General features: G+C 45.6%; 1 protein-coding gene across 4 annotated transcripts in view; it reads left to right on the top strand.

The window, feature by feature from the left end:
• The window catches only part of prkcab (protein kinase C, alpha, b), a 115,084-nt gene that overhangs the window by 78,893 nt on the left and 14,771 nt on the right, over positions 1–21,420 (top strand). The window contains exons 4-9 of one of the 4 annotated variants that reach the window (XM_048245441.1): positions 10,736–10,847; positions 13,227–13,355; positions 18,149–18,305; positions 18,740–18,874; positions 19,698–19,794; positions 20,639–20,665. In XM_048245441.1, coding sequence (XP_048101398.1) covers positions 10,736–10,847; positions 13,227–13,355; positions 18,149–18,305; positions 18,740–18,874; positions 19,698–19,794; positions 20,639–20,665 — 657 coding nt within the window. Of the gene's footprint in view, positions 1–10,735; positions 10,848–13,226; positions 13,356–18,148; positions 18,306–18,724; positions 18,875–19,697; positions 19,795–20,638; positions 20,666–21,420 lie in introns of all 4 variants that reach the window. The other 3 variants (XM_048245440.1, XM_048245443.1, XM_048245442.1) reach the window with 3 other exon arrangements.

Below are 21,420 nucleotides of genomic sequence, written 5' to 3'. Positions count from 1 at the left end.
TTACTTTAGAGTCGGCCTGACCTTCAAACAAGCTCATGTTTGTGTAGTGGGTAGCCTTTTGTTTGTCACATCAGTTGGAGGATGGACCTGATCCATGAAGTCCTGATCCCCAAATCTCAAACAAAAATACTAATTTTAAGTGATAACATAGACAAAAATACCAGTTTTAGCTTTGCATATACCATAATACTTTCATAACACAATCCCGTAATCCTGAGAGTACAGTTTGACTAATGAAAACTGCACTGGACTACAGTATAAAGTAGTGGTATGTACAGTACCATATTCTCAATCCCCACTGGAAGAACCTACAGTGGTTTGCATTAATGTTCACTTACAGTATATAGTACCCTGTCTGTCCCTATCATTTCATTTAGTTTTAAGATGTTTCTGGGTATTTGCAATATTAGACACCACTACTTTGAAGCTCACACTACTCATTCAGCTAGTTAATGCGTTCAAGCTATCCAATGTGCCTCAGCGTTTATTCAACGTTCTGTTTTTATTCAGTGTTTTTTTCTCTCTTTCTTCTCTTACCGTCTCCACGCGTGCTCCCACGTCATTCTGAGGGCTGGTCAGACTCTAAAATAAGGGGCCACCATGTACTGTTTTCTAATCTCGAAGTCCCTCGCTGACCCACTCATTTCAATATTTTGTGAACTGGTGCGCTTATTGCTAGTTCTCATGGCAACAACATTGACTTTTGTGCCCCATGCAGCTTCAAGAAAACATTGCATGTTTTATAAACATCAATTGTCATCCACTACTCCAAGAGATTGGAGAGTGTGGAGCTGACGCACGTACAGTGTAGTTACCCCCTCGAAATGCTTTTGGAGAAAACTGTATGAGGATTTTGGATTAGGGGTTCGTTCGTAACCCCACAGACTTTTTGCTGCGGCTCTGTCAGACAGGGACATGCTGGACGGCGCCGAGGCAGAAGCCGGCATGTATCTGTCTCCTAAACGACGGCTCGCCTCCTGATGAGGAAATCTATTTGCATGCTCATCAGGCGCTCGCTGTTTGATTTACCCAACGGCCGCTCTCTTTGATGTGTCACCCGGCACCAGGTTGCTAGGCACGCCGATAGAGAGAGAGAGAAGAGAGAGAGAGAGAAGAGAGAGAGAGAGAGAGCGTCGCTGCCGCTGCCGACAGGTTACAGGAGCACATTCAACACTGTGACACCCACTTGCCTCTGATCAGCCTGGAGAACACCTCTTTATCAGTATTGTAAACATCACTGAAAGTAAACAGCCTGTAAACCTACACAAACATCCATTACACAGCACACACACAGACACACTATTTCCCTCACTGACCACTGGGACCAGAGTGCTGACACTCTTTTACTTTAGAGTCGGCCTGACCTTCAAACAAGCTCATGTTTGTGTAGTGGGGTAGCCTTTTTGTTTGTCACATCAGTTGAGTGATGGACCTTGATCCATGAAGTCCTGATCCCCAAACCTCAAACAAAAAATACTAATTTTAAAGTGATAACATAGACAAAAATACCAGTTTTAGCTTTGCATATACCATAATACTTTCATAACACAACTCAGAATCCTGGAGAGTACAGTTTGACTAATGAAAACTGCACTGGACTACAGTATAAAGTAGTGGTATGTACAGTACCATATTCTCAATCCCCACTGGAAGAACCTACAGTGGTTTGCATTAATGTTCACTTACAGTATATAGTACCCTGTCTGTCCCTTAATATTTCATTTAGTTTTAAGATGTTTCTGGTATTTGCAATATTAGACACCACTACTTTGAAGCTCACACTACTCATTCAGCTAGTTAATGCTTTCAAGCTATCCAATGTGCCAACGCTTATTCAACGCTCTGTTTTTATTCAGTGTTTTTTTCTTTCTTCTCTTACGCCTCCACGCTGCTCCCACGCCATTCTGAGGGCTGGTCAGACTCTAAAATAAGGGGCCACCATGTATTGTTTCTAATCTCAAGTCCCTCGCTGACCCACTCATTTCAATATTTTGTGAACTGGTGCGCTTATTGCTAGTTCTCATGGCAACAACATTAACTTTTGTGCCCCATGTAGCTTCAAGAAAACATTGCATGTTTATAAACATCAATTGTCATCCACTACCCAAGAGATTGAGAGTGTGGAGCTGACGACGCGACAGTGTAGTTACCCCTCAAAATGCTTTTGGAGAAAACTGTATGAGGATTTTGGATTAGGGGTTCGCTCAGTAACCCCACAGACTTTTTTGCGTGCTCTGTCAGTCAGACAGGGACATGCTGGATGGTTGGAGGCAGAAGCCGCATGTATCTGTCTCCTAACGACGGCTCGCCTCCTGATGAGGAAATCTATTTGCATGCTCATCAGGCGCTCGCTGTTTGATTTACCCAACGGCCGCTCTCTTTGATGTGTCACCGGCACCAGGTTGCTAGGGCACGTCAGGAGATAGAGAGAGAGAAGAGAGAAAGAGAGAAGAGAGAGAGAGAGAGAGCGTACGTCGCTGCCGACAGGTTACAGGAGCGCACATTCAACACTGTGACACCCACTTGCCTCTGATCGCCTGGAGAACACCTCTTTTATCAGTATTGTAAACATCACTGAAAGTAAACAGCCTGTAAACCTACACAAACATCCATTACACAGCACAAACACAGACACACTCACACATGCACACACACACACACACACACACACACTCACACACACACACACACACACACACACACACACACACACACACACACACACACACATGCGTGCGCTGTGCTGTATGTTAACACTGTTACTGATTAATATGTGTACCTTGACTGCAGCACAGTGTAGTAATGATTGAGGATGAATAAAAATGTCTCTATATGCATCTATTACCATACAAACACCTGCAGGGGTTTCATATTACTTTTTTTAGTTGTGAGAACTGCTCTGAATATTGTATGTGCAATATCTACTTTTTGCAAACCCCTAGGTGTGCAACCTCAGCCCTCTTGCACATGCACACACACACACACACACACACACACACACACACACACACACACACACACACACACACACACACATACACACACATACACATACACACACACACACACAAACTCAGAGTGAGTCTGGATGTTAATCAGCGTGTTTGCTGCTTCATAAACCTGCCTGTGTTCCTCCAGACCCGAAGCGTTCTGCTTCATTGCCCCCCCATAAAGGGTGCCGGGGTAGGTACACCATCACACTAGATGCAGTCGAGCAGTCAGGCCATCACCGATGATCGATATGTTCCCTCTTATTGGTTATTGTTCCAGGCATGTGACTGGGCCCTCTGAGCTGATGTGTTTCTGCTCCACTGCTGCTGATGTCGGACATAAAGATGCTCTGAGGCTGATTTAGTTTGTTACGTCTCATTTGCACAATTAAGGCATTCAAGTTCAATGCTAATACTGAATGCTACTCGGCTACAATGCACTGAAGATGGCAATTATTAAAACATGGGGGTATTATCGATCCTTACACTTTTATGGAACTAAATTATGAATGAAGTAGAGATGAGTAAGGATTCATCAGAATTGTTTAAATGAATATCTTCAATTTAATCTCCCATTCTCATGGCGGGATAGTTCAGAAAAAATAATTTGTACCTGACAGAAGGTGATATGAGATATTGACCTGGCGAGATAGATGATATTCAAATTGCATCAGAGATTAAATTATTTAAAGCTCTATTAGCAGCTCGAGTCTCAATCCCAGGCTGGAGTCCGTAGGACCCTCGGTATCATCAGATGACATACCACAGCTCAGCTGTTGAGCTCCTAGGGACAGAGCCATCCTATCGGGCATCACATCTGTTGTATGACAAATCATTCTGTAAGTACATTGAATGCAGTGCTCCGTATATGAACCAGAATAACAGAGGCATTCAAAACAGGAAAATATCAGTAAATAACTTAGTTACATAGCCTGAACACTATTAGTCTTTAGATTCAACAGGGCTTGATGGCAAACTTAAACATAGAACAGTGGAACATACAGTACGGTTGTTAGAGTTACAGGCAAAACCCTCCCCCCTCTGAGTGAGGCCATAGCAGGAGTCTGTGCCTGTGTGTTTACACACGAGACGGTGTGTGCAGAGAAAGTGACGTGTTGAAGGGTGAACTGCACCTGTGAAGTGCAGCCAGGTCGCTGGCCGCTTAATTGGCTATCTGGGGATGTACATCTGCCACCTGACCGGCGCTCCAGGGCTCTGGTGCTCCGGGCTCCAGGACTCCCCTGCTGCCAGCCTCCCAGAGGCATTTGGGTAAAACCCTGCCATGGTGATTAGCGCCAGAACTGTTCGCGCATCGTCACTGTAAACACCCTCAGTGAAAGTGAGGGGGAGAGAGAGAGATAGAGAGAGAGAGAAGGAGAGAGAGGGAGAAAGAGAGATAGAGAGAAAGAGGGAGAGAGAACGGAGGAAATGTCAGCAGCAACAGTTTACTGTTTTTCCTGCTGCACCTCCGCTCCCCTGTCTCCCTCATTCCTGTCACTCCCTTCGGGAACCCTTTCACGCCGCGCCAGCAGCTCTGCATCCCACTCGTCACCATGGCAACTCCGAGTCATTAAGGGCGGTGTTTGATGTACACACACAAACACACACACAAACACATACACACACACAGACACACACAGACACACACACCTAGGCAGCCGGGCATGTTTGGAGAGTCGGTGTGTTTGTGTACTCAGGTTCGCTGCTTGTATAGATCATGCTGTCTATTTTTCCCCACTGAAAGGGTGTTGATGTTTCTGGGAAGCACATTTTAGTGCAAACATATTGAATGTGTTCTAATAGGCTCTCTGCTCCTTCTCTGTGAAGTGCTAAATATGTGGAAGAACACACATACACACACACACACATGCACATGCACCAGCACACACACACATACACACACACACGCACCAGCACACACACATACACACACACACATCACCATGGCAATGATGAGCCGTGGGCAGAAAGAGCACATTGGAGAGCCTGGCTTGGGAAGGCCCTCTAGCCTGCAGCCAATGGCCAGAGCCTGGCTGTGGCTTCGCCGTCTGACGGGCAGATGTGCCAAGCTAGCCTGGCATCCTCCCCCTCCCGTTTAGGGGGATGGCGGTCCCTGCCCATTGTAGCTTGTCTCTCCGCGACACATGTAGCTGAATGAGGCAGGCTATGCCAGTGGGGTAAATAGCCTCTTTTCCTCCATGCCAGTGTTGAGCATAGTTCCATAATAGAACAGCAATTACTGGAGACAAATGCACACAAAAACAGGAAGAAACTGTTTCATTGTCTTCCATACAGGCCCACATGTAGATACAGGCGTTCTGTTCAGAAAAGTGCTAATGCAGCCCAGTCATTTGGAATAGTATAAGCTTGGAAAGGGAATGCTAACCTGAAATGAAACAGCGTTGGGAAATAGAAAAAGTAATTTTCTTCTAGCAGAGCAAGGTGAACTCACAGTGGTTGGCTAATTACTGCTTCTAAGAATCTGTGCTCTCCACGACATCTCTGCTACGAATAACCAATTTACTCTAATGAATGCCATTTGAGTTTGAAGCTCTAGGTGGAAATTTGTTGACCCCTCTGAATCATCTGAGCTTGCCTCTAAATGTCAGCAGCACTCATTGTTCCTAATAGTCTGTGGATTAAAGCGTAAAAGCTCCCTGTGTCTACCACAAATTCTGCCGCTGAGCGAAGCATTTCACGAAGAGGCGTGCGCCGCCAGCCACCATGGTGTTTGACAATAAGCCGGCTGGCATTTTGCATGAGTGATGCAGCCTTCCTGCCGGCTCCTCAGGAGAAGACAAAGCAGGGGCACCGGGCCCCCCGATCCCTTCATGAAGTCAACAGGGTTCGGCTCTTAGTCACAACAGCTCGCTACCCGCTGCGAGTTATTACCATAAGGAAGATGAAGTTGTCAATTGATGACTATGTGATGAGAAGTCCTCCCCCCCTGGTCCTGGGCTGTCGTGTCAGCACGGCACGAGGCGTTGCAGTTGCAGTCGCAGCCGTGTGTGTGTGTGTGTGTGTGTGTGTGTGTGTGTGTCTATTCCTCTCTGCCCTCATGTGCCCTCTGTGATCTGCATAATTCACCCCAAAAGCCCCCGATGAAGTGGCTAAATCTCTACTTACATATAGCTCAGAAACATATATGTAGGGACAGCTTTTGGGTTCATGAATAACCATTTGTCACTGCTGGTTTGTTGAACAGATTGTAGCCCTTAGGTCAAAAATAGCCAAGCTTGGAGGGAGTCTGTGGGATCATGCAGGCCAGTGCAGTCCTATCCAGATGAGTAAAGCCTATTATTCTCTTGGAATAACTATGGCATAAACATGTCAGTATGATACTCCATGCCAAGTTATTATGACAGTTAATGGCCAATTATATAACAGTGTGTTATCGCCATTATCAGTAATTGGAATTGCCTCTCTGACAGCATCATGGCATGGCATGTGTTGACTTTGCAGCAACCATTATGAGATACATTGTAGCAGACACTGACAATGGCAATATGTCACTTTTATATACAGTATATCAGTGGACTGGAAAAACTAAACCTTGTGCCATATGGGATGTTTATGATGTAATGTTTATAATGAGAGAGGGCTCACATAAAATCTTTCCATATATTTGATGAGACTTTATGTGGTACAAGATTAACAGCTATTATTACCTCCACCAAGGAGATTATTTCTTGTTGTCGTTTGCCTGCCTGTCTGTCTGTCTGTCTGTCTGTCAGCAAGATTATGCAAACACTACTAAGTCAATTTTCATGAATCTTGGTAGAAAGGTGGAACAAGGGCTGAAGAAGAACCCATTTACTTTTGGAGTGAGTCTGAATCAAGAAGCAAATGCAGGATTTATTTTTATTGTGAGGTTTGACCTCTGTGCACTCCGAGTGCCCTGCTAGCTTTGTCTCTGAGTTCAATAGGGTCACACATGGCTGACATATTACACTTGCACTTCATGTCCACAGAGAAAAACAACATTTTACTGTAGCCAGGATATTTTGGCAGAGTATTTTATAGATAGAATTTTTCCTGCCACCCTGAATCGGCTGTTATAAAATAACATCTGTTTAGAATTCATGTCCCTGAGCTGTAGCAGATTGTGATTGGTTTCCTTGCTTGGATGTGGCACTTGTTTGTGGATCTTTTTTTTGTTTGTTTTTTTTGGCATCATCCATTTCATTTCAAGAGCTCGGAAATGAGCCTTGCTTTCATTTCCTAGCAATCTTTAAACCAATATCGCATCTCTCTCTCTCCCTCTAGCCATGGGCACTGAGCGGCTGCCGACACGACACCGCCATTTCCTCCTAAAAAAAAGACAGCCGCCCACGTAACAGAGTTCACACTTCCTCCGGCCCCCCTCTCGCCCCGTTGGATAATAACCGTCGGGCCGTCCAAGCGCTGCCCGATTGCAGGCGCACGCTGGTCGCCACGCTGTGGTTTTCAGGCAGGACAGGTGGCGGGCGAGTGGGGTGTCCGAGTCGGTCACTTCCGCACACAAACGCACACACAAACACATGCACACACACAAACACTCACAAACACATGCGCACACACAAACACACACACACACACACACACACACACAAACACACACACACACACACACACACACACACACACACACACACACACACACACACACAAACACACACACACACACACACACACACACACACACACACACACACACACACACACCCTGTGAAGTGTGAAGTGTCTATTTCTGGACCCTCTGGTAAAGGAGGGACTCCACCCAGCTGGCATGTTTATAAAATATTATGATTTTTTTTGCCCGTGAGAGGGGAGTGGGTCGGGATGGAGTGTCCTTCAGAGCAGTGTGGAACCCAGGCCATTCCACCACAACAAAGAACCCTGTCCAATCTCCCCCGGGTACTATTCCCCTGTCCCGCTCTGTGCTGTGATTACACTCCCGGCTCCCTGTGACCTGAGCCCATTTTTCATGGCGTGAAATTTGAAAATGTAATCACTCTTATAATAAGCTAATTCCAGGAGACAGAAAGGGCAGACGTGTTAGCCATCCTTCTGCACTCTGTGAGTGACCTTGCCATGGCTATGCTTACCACAGGGGTAGCAGTGAAATGAAATTTGCTGCACAGAAAGGGCAGACGTTTTAGCCATCCTTACCACAGGGGTAGCAGTGAAATGAAATTTGCTGCACATTTTAAAACACCATAACGCACACACACACACACACACACACACACACACACACACACAAACCTACGCAAAGACACACATACACATGCTCACAAACAGAGATTGGAGCAAGCACATTGTATTATTATTATTTATATATAAACATGCCAGACGAGGTGCTGAAAATGCATGAATCACCCCTGACCTTGACCCAGGTGGTGACTCGAGCCCATGGGCACTTGACGATGACGCTTAGCCCAGGTGCTGCAGGAAACGCTCCTGACGAAGCAGCAGCATTATCCCCCCCACTCACTCTCCTCTTCTCCTCTTCTCCGCCTCCCCATTTCACACTGAAAAACGCTCCCTTCATCCATAGTCCCTCTCCAGGGGGAGGAAGAAGGGATGGAGGGAGAGGGGGAGAAAGATGAGAGGAGAGGAGGAGGGGAAGTCATGGGTTTGCTTCATCTGCTCTCAGGCAGAGTTGACTTACTCACTCGCATTTTGCCTTCCTCTGAAGCATTCTCCCTTCACTCCATCACGCTATGAGCAGAAAAATGTAGTAAACTAAAGAAAGAAAGAAATAATGAAAGAAAAAAAGAAAGAAAAAAATAGTGCTGATAATGATGAAAAGGAGCAGATATATTCCTCCTTAAGCAATGGGTTAAGTTGAACCATAAGGTCTTACTCACATACATGTTCTTAAAAATATATTGTACTCACACGCACACACACGCACGCACACACACACACACACACACACACACACACACACACACACACACACAGACACACACACACACACACACACACACACACACACACACACACACACACACACACCAATGTGTGTGTTGACAGATGCCCAGAAAATCTTGTTTTCTCATTTTCAAAGCCCAAGACTCTTATGTATTTTGACTTTGACTTGGGCATTGAGAAACAGGGACAGAGACGCAAAAAGACATTCTGTTCTATTATTCACCAGCGGATTGTTGCTCGCACTTCTCTTCTTCAAAGTCTAACTGCTTTGCCACTGCAAAGCCATACTGTGTCACTTTTTGTCATGCCCGTGAAATTGACCTGAATTTGAATGTGCCAAATCTCTGGTTCAGCTCTTTGAGATTCAACCAAGAGACAGACAAATAGTCAGACAGACAGACGGACAGACAGGCAGATGGGTAAACAGAAAGACAGACAGATGAACAGGCAGGGAAAGATACAGACATTTTCTGTATTTAATACAGACAAGCAGACAGATAGTATATAGGCCTGGCAGGCTGGCAGTTTTAATCCAGAGGAAGCCATACTCCTGAAAAAGATCACACAGTGATGTATAGTAAGAAGCAGTGGGAGAAGAGGAAGAAGGTGATGGAGGGGACAGATAGCATGGTACGCTCCTCTCCTGAGAAATAGGGGGAGCACCAGCAGAGGCAATAAGAGTGAATAAAGAACGGGTCTGAGAGGCAGTGGGAAGAGGAAGAGAGCCAGATAGAGAGAGAGAAACGGAGAGGGAAATATTCATCAGTGCTGCACTACCATTCTATTCTCACTCTCCCTCTCTCTCTCTCTCTCTCTCTCTCTCTCCACTCTGCAAGGAGAGGCTGGCTGGTTGGGGCTTAAAGGGGAGGTGCTGAAAGCAACACTGTTTCAAATGGCAGCAGCAGCAGCAGTGCGCTAATTAGAGCCCGGTGGCCGAACCCCTGGGGTCACTCAGCACCTGTGCCAGCCCTGGTCCTGATCAGGGGTCCTCCTGCTGGCGCCAGCGCTGGCACTGTTTACCCTCCCCGATACCTGTTTGCCTCCGCAGAGGGGACCCTCTTTCCCATCGCAAAATGTCAGTTTGTGTGTGTGACAACCCCTTTGAGTCAGAACCAAATGAATGTGCTGTGTCTCCGTCTGCATGACTATGCCTTAGCCTATGTCTAAGGTCCATCTGAAGATTGTGTTATTTTATATCATCATGTGTCAAGGTGGATGCTCAGACACTGCATATGACGTCCAGTCGTAATATAAGATTTAGGGCCTCCTCACATCATCTTTTTTTCACTTCATCATTTTAATTGGTTGTTACAATTCTTGCTCTTCCATTGTATTGTTTTGTTATTGTAATGACTACTGTTGTTATTCTGATAGAAGTCGCCTTGGATAAAAGTGTCTCTCATATCATAACCATCTTCACTCTTGATTCTTTTTCATGGGTAAGACTTGGGTGAAAGTTTTCCTCATAATAAGACTTAAGGGCCTTTATCTAAAACTTCTATGCTGATGAGCTATATCACTGAACTGAGAGAACAGCCGTAACTGTAACTCACCGTGGTCTGTTGTGTCATGTTTGTTTTAAGGGTGAGCCAACTTCATCCTAGTTTTTAATGCTCTTTGTCGACTTTTCACAAGCAGATGCTGTTAGCGGCACCATATTCAACACCAGTTCAGGGACTCTCAAGATGCTCTCTTTTATTCATGGCCTTTAATGTCTTTTGGCAGAGATGCTGAAAGCCTTTTTTTTTTCTCCTTTCACTCCCTTTTCTCTCTCTCTCTCTCTCTCTCTCTCTCTCTCTCTCTCTCTCTTGTATCCTGTTCTCCAGGACCCCAGAAGCAAGCACAAGTTTAAGATCCACTCCTATGGGAGCCCCACGTTCTGCGACCACTGTGGCTCACTGCTCTACGGCCTCATCCACCAGGGCATGAAGTGTGACAGTGAGTCCCCCCGCCTCTTCCTCCTCCTCCTCCCCCTCCTCCCCTCCTCCCCCTCCTCCTCCTCCTCCTCTCTGTGCCACTGTTGTCTGTGTAGCTGTGACAGACTCTACCTTGCTATTTATCTGCCTCAGAGATGTGTCTTGCTTTAGTATAAGGGCTTTTTGCTGGGATAACCCTTAGGAACAGAAAAAGGCAAAACTTTCTTCTCTCTCTGTGTTCTTCTCTCTCACACACACACACACACACACACACACACACACACACACACACACACACACACAGATGCACACGTCAGTATGATATTCTAACTGTGGCATCAGACCAAACAAGTAGGGCTGGTCAGCATTGGCTACTGGCCATTTTTGCTTGATTTTTAAAAAAGTAAGTATGTCTGTGATTCCCTCTCACATTTCATCATATCAACACAGTGAAGGACTCTCACAGCCCCCCCCCCCCTCTCTCTCTCTCTCTCTCTCTCTCTCTCTCTGTTTCTCTCTCTCTCTCTGCCCCCGTCTCTTCTCCCTGCTCTTTCCGCCTCCACCTCCACTCCGCCTGCTCCTCGGTGACGCTCCCTGCCTTGCTCCATCCCATCGCTCCGTCTCTGATGGGAGATGTTATCACAGATTTTAATGAGAGCAGATTGAAATAAATTGATGTGAGGATAGCACCAGATCTGTAATTACATCCTCACAATCCGCCTGTCAGCCAGCCCTGCTCTCCCTCCCTACAGCGAGGGCTCAGGGGTGGGGGTGGGGTGGGGGAGCTGTGCTCTTGTGCCATTCCTGCTTCCTGTGTAAACACGCAAACTGATAAACTCATGTGCAAACAAACACACACACACACACACACACACACACACACTGGCACAAACTCTCTCACACACACACACACACACACACACACACACACACACACACACATACACACACACAGAGGCACAAACTCTCACTCTCTCTCTCAAACACACACACACACACACACACACACACACACACACACACACACACACAGGCACAAACTCTCTCTCTCTCTCACACACACACACACACACACACACACACACACACACACACACACACACACACAGAGGCATAAACTCTCACTCTCTCTCAAACAAACACACACACACACACACACACACACACACACACACACACACACACACGCACACACGCACATACACACGCACACAAACTCTCTCTCACACACACACACACACACACACACACACACAGAGGCACACACAAACTCTCATTCTCTTACAAACACACACACACACACACACACACACACACACACACACACACACACACACACACACAGACAAACCACACACACCTACTTGTCTATTCAGATTATTTGTATTTCATTAGTTACAGTTTTTCTCGATCGTTTTGATACCTGTGTCAACTCTGAAATCACACTCTCAAAACAGTTAACACCCGTGTCTGAACAAAAGCACTCTGGACAAAATGACACATTTTGCTTGCAAAAGGCTGTTACTCTCTCAAAACACTTAAAACATGCAGCAAAAGCAAATCTTGCCTTCAAACACTACAACTTGTTGCCAATTAAAAAAACACTCTTTAATCAATCATTACACACTGGACAACAAAATGCAAAATCTAGTTCTCAAAATGAGCATTTTTGCTATGTCTGTTCCATTACTTTCTCATTTTTCTGGTAGGCCTATCAGAAAAAAACTGTGAAAAGACAAAATGTACTGAATAAAAAAATAATTTATTCATTCCTCCCAAGATGTAACTGCCATTGACATGTAAGACATACAGTAAATACCTAGCAAGATACAGTAAATTTCATTGAACTACAACTTGTCATTTTTCATCAAAATAGACCTACAGTAAACACCTTTTGTACTGTTTTCTCCACCAAATAGGCAATACAGTACTTTGTCTAAATGTGCATTAGATCCATACTTGCAAATAGCAACACAGAACAGACATCTCTTATGTATAATGAATGATTGCTGATAGAAGAATTGTGAAAAGGAGTTTCACACAGGTGTATCAGAGATTCAGACTTATGCAAGGAATCTATACCACCTGTGAAAAGATGTTTTCCTTTTGTTTAGCATGGGAAAACCAATAGAGTTTGGGGCTTTTGAATGACACCTGTGTTAACTGTTTTGCAAAAGGGTATGAGAAATGTGTGAACCCAATGAAAATGTGTGAACACATTCGCAAGAGATGACTTCTGCTGTGCAAAGAAAGTAGTCATGAAGACCAAGTGGGTTCTAGTTTACTTAAGCAGGTAAAAGCAATCGAGAAAAACTGTAATGAAATTATTTATTCCTCTTTATGTTTCCCCTCTAACTTTGTTAAACGGAACTGCTGTCTCTTTCTCTCCACCCCTGTCCAGCGTGTGACATGAACGTGCACAAGCAGTGTGTGAATAACGTGCCCAGCCTGTGCGGGACTGACCACACGGAACGTCGCGGCCGCATCTTCCTCAAGATCGAGGTGGGAGGAGACCGGCTCCATGTGACAGGTGAGTGACCTGCCCTGCTCACCTCCCTGCCCACACGGAGAAGCTGCCCAGTGCAGTGCTTCTTTTATTCTAGTGGAAAGTGCATCAGTCATCACAAACACACATGACTTGCAGTGTGTGTGACCCTGCTTCCTAGTGTGTGTGTGTCTGTGTGTGTGTGCGCGTGCATGCGAGGCAGGCGCGTCGCGTCGCGCGCGGCGTGTGAGAGAGAGAGAGAGGGAGTCCTCACAGCCATGTGTACTGCTGTGCATATGTTTGCCCATTGGAGGAGCTCATCTGTGCCCAGGCTGAGTGGAGCTGTCAGCGAGGCTCTGGATCTCCACACTGCCGGCGGCAGCAGCAGCACCCAGGCCAGTCCACATAGGGCCCACAGCAGTGTTTGTGCTGAACTGTGTGTTTCTGATTGTGTGTGTGTGTGTGTGTGTGTGTGTGTGCGTGCGTGCGTGTGTGTGCGTGCGTGCGTGCGTGTCCTGATGGTGGCTGCAGGGCAGGAGGCCAGACTGTGTGCAGCAGCAGCAGGTGTGTGCCCTCTCTCTCCACACGCCAGATGTCTGGCCACGAGCCCAGCTGCTGATGCCATGTTGTCATGGGGAAGGGCAGAGAGTGACAGAGAGAGAGAGAGAGAGAGAGTGAGAGAGAGAGAGAGAGAGTGAGAGAGAGAAAGAGAATAAATGTGGAAAAAATAGCGAGAGGTAGAGAATGTCTTGTAGATGAAAGGCTTACGCACGGAGGGTCAAGCTGAGGCCACTGTTTCCCCGGCTGGCATTCTTCAGCACCCATCTTACACCGCCACCCCCACCCCACCACAACCACCCACCCACCTACACACACACACACACACACTCATCCCCCCTGCCCCACTCCATTCACAGATGACGCTAATGCCAGTACAGCACCAGCCATAACCCCCCCCCCACATACACACAAACACACTCAACACACTCAAGCACAAGATTCACTGGCACTGACGACAGCCAGGGCAAAATGGCAGTGGGCTGGAGAGTGTCTCTTTAGACTGTTAATGTATTTCTTCCAGCGTCATGGAAATGGTCCCTCGATCAGTGCAGCGTCTCCTGGTCAATGAGACGCTCGTTGTGTTGATGTATATGGGGGCGCTGTGCCACTCTGGAGTTCATTCAGATCAAAATACAGCAGCCAGGCCTTATGATGTCCCTTTCTCAGCTTAGGCTGTTTATTTTGGAAGGAAGTCATTTTGTGTTCATGTATTTATGTGCCCAATATTGCGGATGTCGTCTGGACCCCTGTCTAGCTACAATTTTCTCCTCCACTTGCACTCTTCTCAAAGAACATTTTATTACTTACTATTTATGTTCTCTCCTTTGTCTTCTCTCGGCCTCTCTCTCTCTCTCTCTCTCTCTCTCTCTCTCTCTGGGGAGATGGTGGGATTGCTGGTGCGTTGCTGTAAGAGGTGGCATCTTGTCGCTCCTGTGTCATCTCCTAACTATAGATAACAGAAGAAACATGAGTCAGTTGTGTCCCATCAGTTTCAGCACCTTGTCCTGTTCCATACACACTGTAGTCTTCCCAGGCTGGTCCACATTCTCCTTCCCTCTCCTGGTCTCCTCTCTTGTTACTGCTGCTGCTGTATGGCAATGGGATCTGGTCCAGCTGGGCAGGGAATCCTCTGCTGGCTGGGGGTTGTGGAGATGGTGAGGCAGCGGTGGCGGTGGAGCCCGTCCAGCTCATTTGCGTGTGCGTTTATCAGATTACCGGCTGCGGCTACTGCCACTGCCGCTGCTGCTGCTGCTTTCAGCATGTTACGTAACGCACACCTTATTGGAAGGGTGGAGGGGTGGCTGCGTGTTTCCGGGGGAGAATTGTATCTCTTCATCGGGGGTTGGCATCTCACCGTACGCTACCAAACAGGAAAACGAAGGAGGCTACATGCCTTTTCTGAAAATGGAATGGCCCACACAAACAAAGAGGTGTGAAGTTTATAATAAAGAGCAGAGCCCAGTCATCCTTGACAGTTTGTGTACATACATACTCACATATTCATCATGCCACAGAGGGCCAGGACGGAACAGCGTCACCAGTGCATAGGAGGCCCAATCATATGGGAACACGGCTGAAAATAGTGTCGTGTAGTGTGGCGTAACTCCGAACGTCTGTCAATTAAGTCAGAGACTTTCTAATGTGGAGACACAGCACTCAAAAAATACTCCATAGAAATGCATGGGGCTAGTTTGTCACACCAATATGGCCGTTGTCTACACATATCCCACCCCTTCCTCGGCAAAACGTCGACATGTGAATACATTGAGCCAATCATGTGGTGTGATGTGAATACATTGAGCCAATCATATGGTGTGTTGTGAAGACATCGTGCCAGTCATGTGTTGTGATCTCGCCGCTGGAGCAAGATTGGTGTCGAGAAGCCTTGCGCACGCGCATTTCTGCCGAAATGGATGCCCGACGAGTGCCCAAAAAGCGTTGTCAAATGGCCGCCGAGTGGAGGGACTTGCCTAAAAGGACTTTGATTAAGTCAATGCAAAGTGTGCCAAAACTGAGACGGACTTTTGTCCCTCACATCCCTCTGTGAGAGGCACTCTGCTCTCCTGGGCTACCCTGATCTGATGCCTATGGAATGAAACAAAGGACTTTTTCACTCCTTTTTTCGGTGAACAGGATGGCCTTGAAAAGGCAGGTATAAACAGGGCGACTTGCTAACCATCTGCTCCAAACATAACACTTAACACAAACCTCCCTTGAGGGAGCAAGCAAGAGAAGGAAGAGGGAGACAGAGAGAAGGAGATAGGATGAGTGAGATTATTATTTTTAAAATAAATAAATACATTTAAAAAAAAGCCCCAAAAAAGCCACTGTTTTGGCTGTGTTGAAAGTGAGATAGCAGTGTGGCAAAATATTGAACAAGGAAGGAGGCTGGCAGGGGAAAAGGAACTCAGGAACTACCTCTTAGAGGCTGTATCTAAGCAACAACAGCTCAGACGGTCCTTGATCCTGGCTGATGATTCCCCAGTGCACCTGACTGTGAGGGGAGGAGACAGCTGTTCAGTTAGCATCCATGCTAACAATTATGACACAAGAAAAATCAGGTAGAAGTTATGAGTCCGGATTTGGGCTCTGGAAATGTCACTCTAGTGAGGTGTTAGAAGAAAAATGTTATGACTAACACTAAAAGAAGTGCACATTTTACTTTTTCTAATCAGTTTTTTAGCGATCATTGTTGTGTTACTAAATATTTTTTTTATTATGTAGCAGTGGTCATTTATCTTTTTGATGTCTTGTCAGAAGGAGTTCTTTAGATATATACTGTATGTATTGACAGAGCAGAAAACCAGTGGGTTTTCTACTGTAAGTGTGTCTTCAGCAGAAGCCTGCGTTGCCCTCTGCTGACTGTAAGCGGCATTGCAAGACTCTAATGTCTGAATTGAGTCATCTCTGACCTGCGGAATTATCTGATGTTACTGATCAGTCTGTTGTCGAAGTGTTCTGCCTGGCTACTCGCTGTGCTCTACCTTAGACTCGTTTATGTCTGCATCGTGGCTGCAAGGCTCTTTTAATCTGTTTCAGCTTCATGTTGGCCATGGAAAGACCTCCGTGAGAGAGATGGAGGGTGGGGGTGGTGGAGGTGATGAAACACCCACGTCAGACATCCATCAGCTCACCATAACACACAGCCAGGAGCATCAGCTGAGTCTGACGTGCCACCAAGTGACAGGACTTTACCCCCATGGCTTTTATCACCTCCGTTTTCTCTCTTCTTCTCCTCTTCTCTCCTCTCCTATCTTTTCTTTCTTTCTTTCTTTCTTTCTTTCTTTCTGTCTTTCTTTCTCGTTGCCTTGTCTTTCATATTCTAGATATTCTGATTTTGTTCTTTTCTGCTCTCTCTTCTGCAATTCTCACTTCTTCTGCAGTTTCTGTATTTATTTTTTACACATTTTCTAATGATCACTAAGTCTGACTTTATAAATAGCAGTGATCTCTCTCTCTCTCTCTCTCTCTCTCTCTCTCTCTGTATTTGTTTGTTTGTTTGTGCTTGGTTGATGTTGTCATATCTGAAAGTACCACTGCTGAGCTCTATAGTCAGGGTAGGTTTTTCCCGCAGGAGTCTTGTGTTGTATGTCGACTGTGGTGTCCTGTCGCCCCAAACTACATTTCCATATATGATACATGTAGGTTCTGCCTCCTCTGTCCATGGCCCCAAGTTCACCCAATGTAGACGCAGAGGTTACCGTGGAGATGGAATAGGCTTGAGGTTGCTATGACGTTGGGCTCTTTGTGTTCTCCACCACCGTGCTGCAATTGTGTTTCTCTGACAGCTTGTCCAGAGTGCTGCTGTTAGGGGCTGACCTTGAAAAACACTCCTCTGGTGTGGTTACCACCAGTGACAGAGAGAAGTGCTGTTTTTATCGGCGGACTCAGAAGCTGCCTATCCAATTTTAGCTCAAAATTGTGGTGTCTCAAGTATGTGTTGTTTTAATGTTGTTACAAACTGGCAGCCACACTGATGATATTAAAAATACTGCCTCTAATTAGGGAGAGGCACAGTTTCATCTGTGGGCTAAGATGAAAGAGTAAATAAAAGATTTGTCACAGATTGGCTCCTCAAACTCTCTCTCCACAGCCCACTTACATTAGCGCAGGGAGTAATGCACTGATGCCAGTCAGAATAGCCGCGAGTTATTCTGTCAATGTCAATGCTTGTCCAGTGCCACACTAATGAATAGCCCTAGATGTAACTACTGTATTAATTGGCTTACAAATGAAGAGATTGACTTTTTTCCTTTATTTGTGTTTGTTTTCATTAGTCGGGGAAGCCCGTAATCTTATTCCGATGGACCCCAATGGGCTGTCAGACCCTTACGTCAAGCTGAAACTCATCCCTGACCCCAAGAACGAGACCAAGCAGAAGACCAGGACCATCCGCTCCTCCCTCAATCCCACATGGAACGAGTCCTTCACTTTGTGAGTTCAGCAGAACCTTCAGGACCCTTAGGGCCTTTTCATACCCATTTTGTTCCATATCATGGGCTGAATTGATAAAAAAAAAAAATTAAATTGTCCCTTGAGTTCACAAAGATTATGAACAAAAACTCGATTACACGATTAAAATACTCTCACACTCTTGGTCAAATACTCTTGGTCAGATCATTGCTTTGATTTTGACAAACGTTCCAAAAATACCATACTGCTCTAGAGTTCGATTGGAAATGACCCGAGACTACCTCCTGTAGGCGGTTTTGTTCCGAAATGATTGTGATTGCTGTATTCACATATACCCAACCGAACTGATCTTTGGGGGTGCTCTTTGGTTTGGGTCTTTTGCAAATGTCTGTGAGTATGTATCTATTTTCATATTTTTCTGTGTGTGTATGTGTGTGTTGTATGCTCTTCAACAGCAAGCTGAAGGCCATGGACAAGGACCGGCGCCTCTCAGTGGAGGTATGGGACTGGGACCGGACCACCAGGAATGATTTCATGGGCTCCATGTCCTTCGGTGTGTCTGAGATCATCAAGGCGCCCATGTGTGGATGGTGAGTGTGTGAGGGACAAGGTTGAAATGTCTGGACCCACTCACAGACTACAGAAGCTGGCTTTCGTTATGTTACGTGCAATCGGCTAAAGAAAATGCGAGTCTGTGCACATCTCCGTCCACTGTGTGATGTGATTTTTTTTTTTTTTAAAGTGTGGTCTCAATGTAACCAAGGGAGGAGTTGCAAACAGCATGTGCGATCAAAACGTAAGGCTGTCCAAGCATAAGTGCAAAAACGCCTTATAAATTTGCAAAGAATGCAAATTCATTTGAATAATCTTTCCATCAACTTTGGTGGCATGAAATGGTAAATCAAGAGTTAATTCACCTCCTGTAGAAATCTCTTTGCTTTTTGTCCCAACCGAACTGTTCAGAGGAAGTGTGCATGGAGCCACTGATATGAATAATATAAGAGTGCTTAGTAAAACATTATGGGCCATGTTTTTGGGATGTTTTAAAATAGACAGAAGCATCAAGAGGCATCTGAGTGTTTTCCACTCAGTTTTATTTATCCGTAATGCTCCATTAAGTGGCTTTACTCAGCACAAGACTAACAACCAGAAGAGCAAACACGATGTTTTAGTCGAATTATGTTATCATAATATCAAGTCAAGTCAAGTCACTTATTTATCTATAATATATCAAGAGGAACCATTGATACGTAGTACACACACCATATAGATTTACAGTATATAACTCTAAATGGCACTTTTATTTGGGTGGCTACAGTTAAACTACTGTATGAGAGTGAGGAGAGCAACACAGACTGAATTGATGAGTTTGCATAACATACTACAGTTCCCATGGTCCTCTTTGTCTTACAGGTACAAATTGCTGAACCAGGAAGAGGGCGAGTATTACAATGTTCCCATTCCAGACGTTGAGGACATCAATCAAGTGGAGCTCCGGCAGAAGTTTGAGGTTGGTGTTTGCACACCTACAGTATTCTCTGTGTTTTCTTTCATCCTGTTGTACAAAGCCACTTCCCAAAATTACACCTCTCTTTGGCCTCATCACTCAAGCCTTTAATTTGTCTAAAAATGATTTCTTCTCCTCTATAGTTTTGGGTATTTATCCAAAAGGCTGCCTATATCTCCATGGTAACAGTAGTGCAGATTAAAGCGGCACCAAAGAAGATTTGCTCTCGGGGTCCCCCTACAGTTGAGAAGCACAATTATAAACAAACTAAATATGCCCCTTTTGCTACAAAGTATGAACATAACTCAGATACAATATAGAGGGAATGTACGTGTGAGTGTGTGTGAGTGTGTATGTGTGTGTGTTTGAGAGACGAGGAGACTTCTCTCAATAAGTCAATTTGCGTGTTTCATGCTTTAGTGTGCGGTCGGACTCGTGTATGAGTGAATCCCTAAGACACAGGGTTTGCTGGCTAAGCACAAGCAAGTTCCTGTTCCCATGGAAACTACAATGGAGATCTTGTTAAGTTACAAAGATCATCTTTCTTTGCCTCAACAGGAATTCTCTCACATCTCAACATGCAGATGCCATCGGAAATGCATGAAGATTTTTAGGCATCATGGATGTTGATTTGCAAGATAAATTGACACATTTAATAGGGTGGTAGGCTAATTGTGTGAAGGGTCCTTATATTATTCTTCATGGTTTAGGGAAGGGGCATATTCAGATCACCAGTCCTGCTTTTACACACACACACACACACACACACACACACACACACACACACACACACACACACAAAGGTGCGTTCTGACTAATGCTGCAGTTTTTCTCCTCTGTTCTGTAGGCATGCCAACTAAACCACTTCCTAAAGGTAGCTCTCTCTCTCTGTCTCTCTCACTCTTCTTTCTCTATTTGAAGAATATATCTCCATATTCTTAAGCACTGGAATGAAATGGTACCTTCTGGTCTCCCTCTGATTGTTTGTGAGTCACTGCCAGCTTCCACAAACCAATCAGCTTTACTAACAAAGCTGCCCGAGAAGGTGCCTGATCAAACATGAAACCTCACTGTGCTGAACGCTGCTGATATAACCACATATTCCCAGAAACAACACACCTCACCATAAACTGAAATAAGAATTAGGTGCATCATAAATATTGGCTAAAAGGCTGCATCAAAATTGTGCAACATGTAGATGTAGACACATGCACACCCACACCCACACACACACACACACACACACACACACACACACACACACACACACACACACACACACACACACACACACACACACACACACACACACACACACACACACATTGAAGCTGTGCTGTTGTTAGTAAACGTGTGCATTTGGGAGATGTCAGTATGAGGAGGTGTTTGGTTCGAGTCCCTGTTACCCTGAGAACACCTTTGGCCCAGACCACAGTGGCCCTGCACGCCCCTGGCACGCTCCCCCTCCATCATGCCACGCATGCCACCCGCACATGCACAACTAACACCTCTGTCCTGTGCCACCAACGCCCATCACACCGAGGAAGAGCAAGAAACCTACAAAGTGATGGGCCCAGCACTCAACAGCATGCTTCCATGCTTACTAATTAAGGACTAATGGAGCACTGT

The sequence above is a fragment of the Alosa alosa genome, chromosome 6, assembly GCF_017589495.1.
Source record: "Alosa alosa isolate M-15738 ecotype Scorff River chromosome 6, AALO_Geno_1.1, whole genome shotgun sequence".
In the NCBI taxonomy this organism is placed as follows: domain Eukaryota; kingdom Metazoa; phylum Chordata; class Actinopteri; order Clupeiformes; family Clupeidae; genus Alosa; species Alosa alosa.
This window is presented reverse-complemented; position numbering and strand designations above follow the sequence as displayed.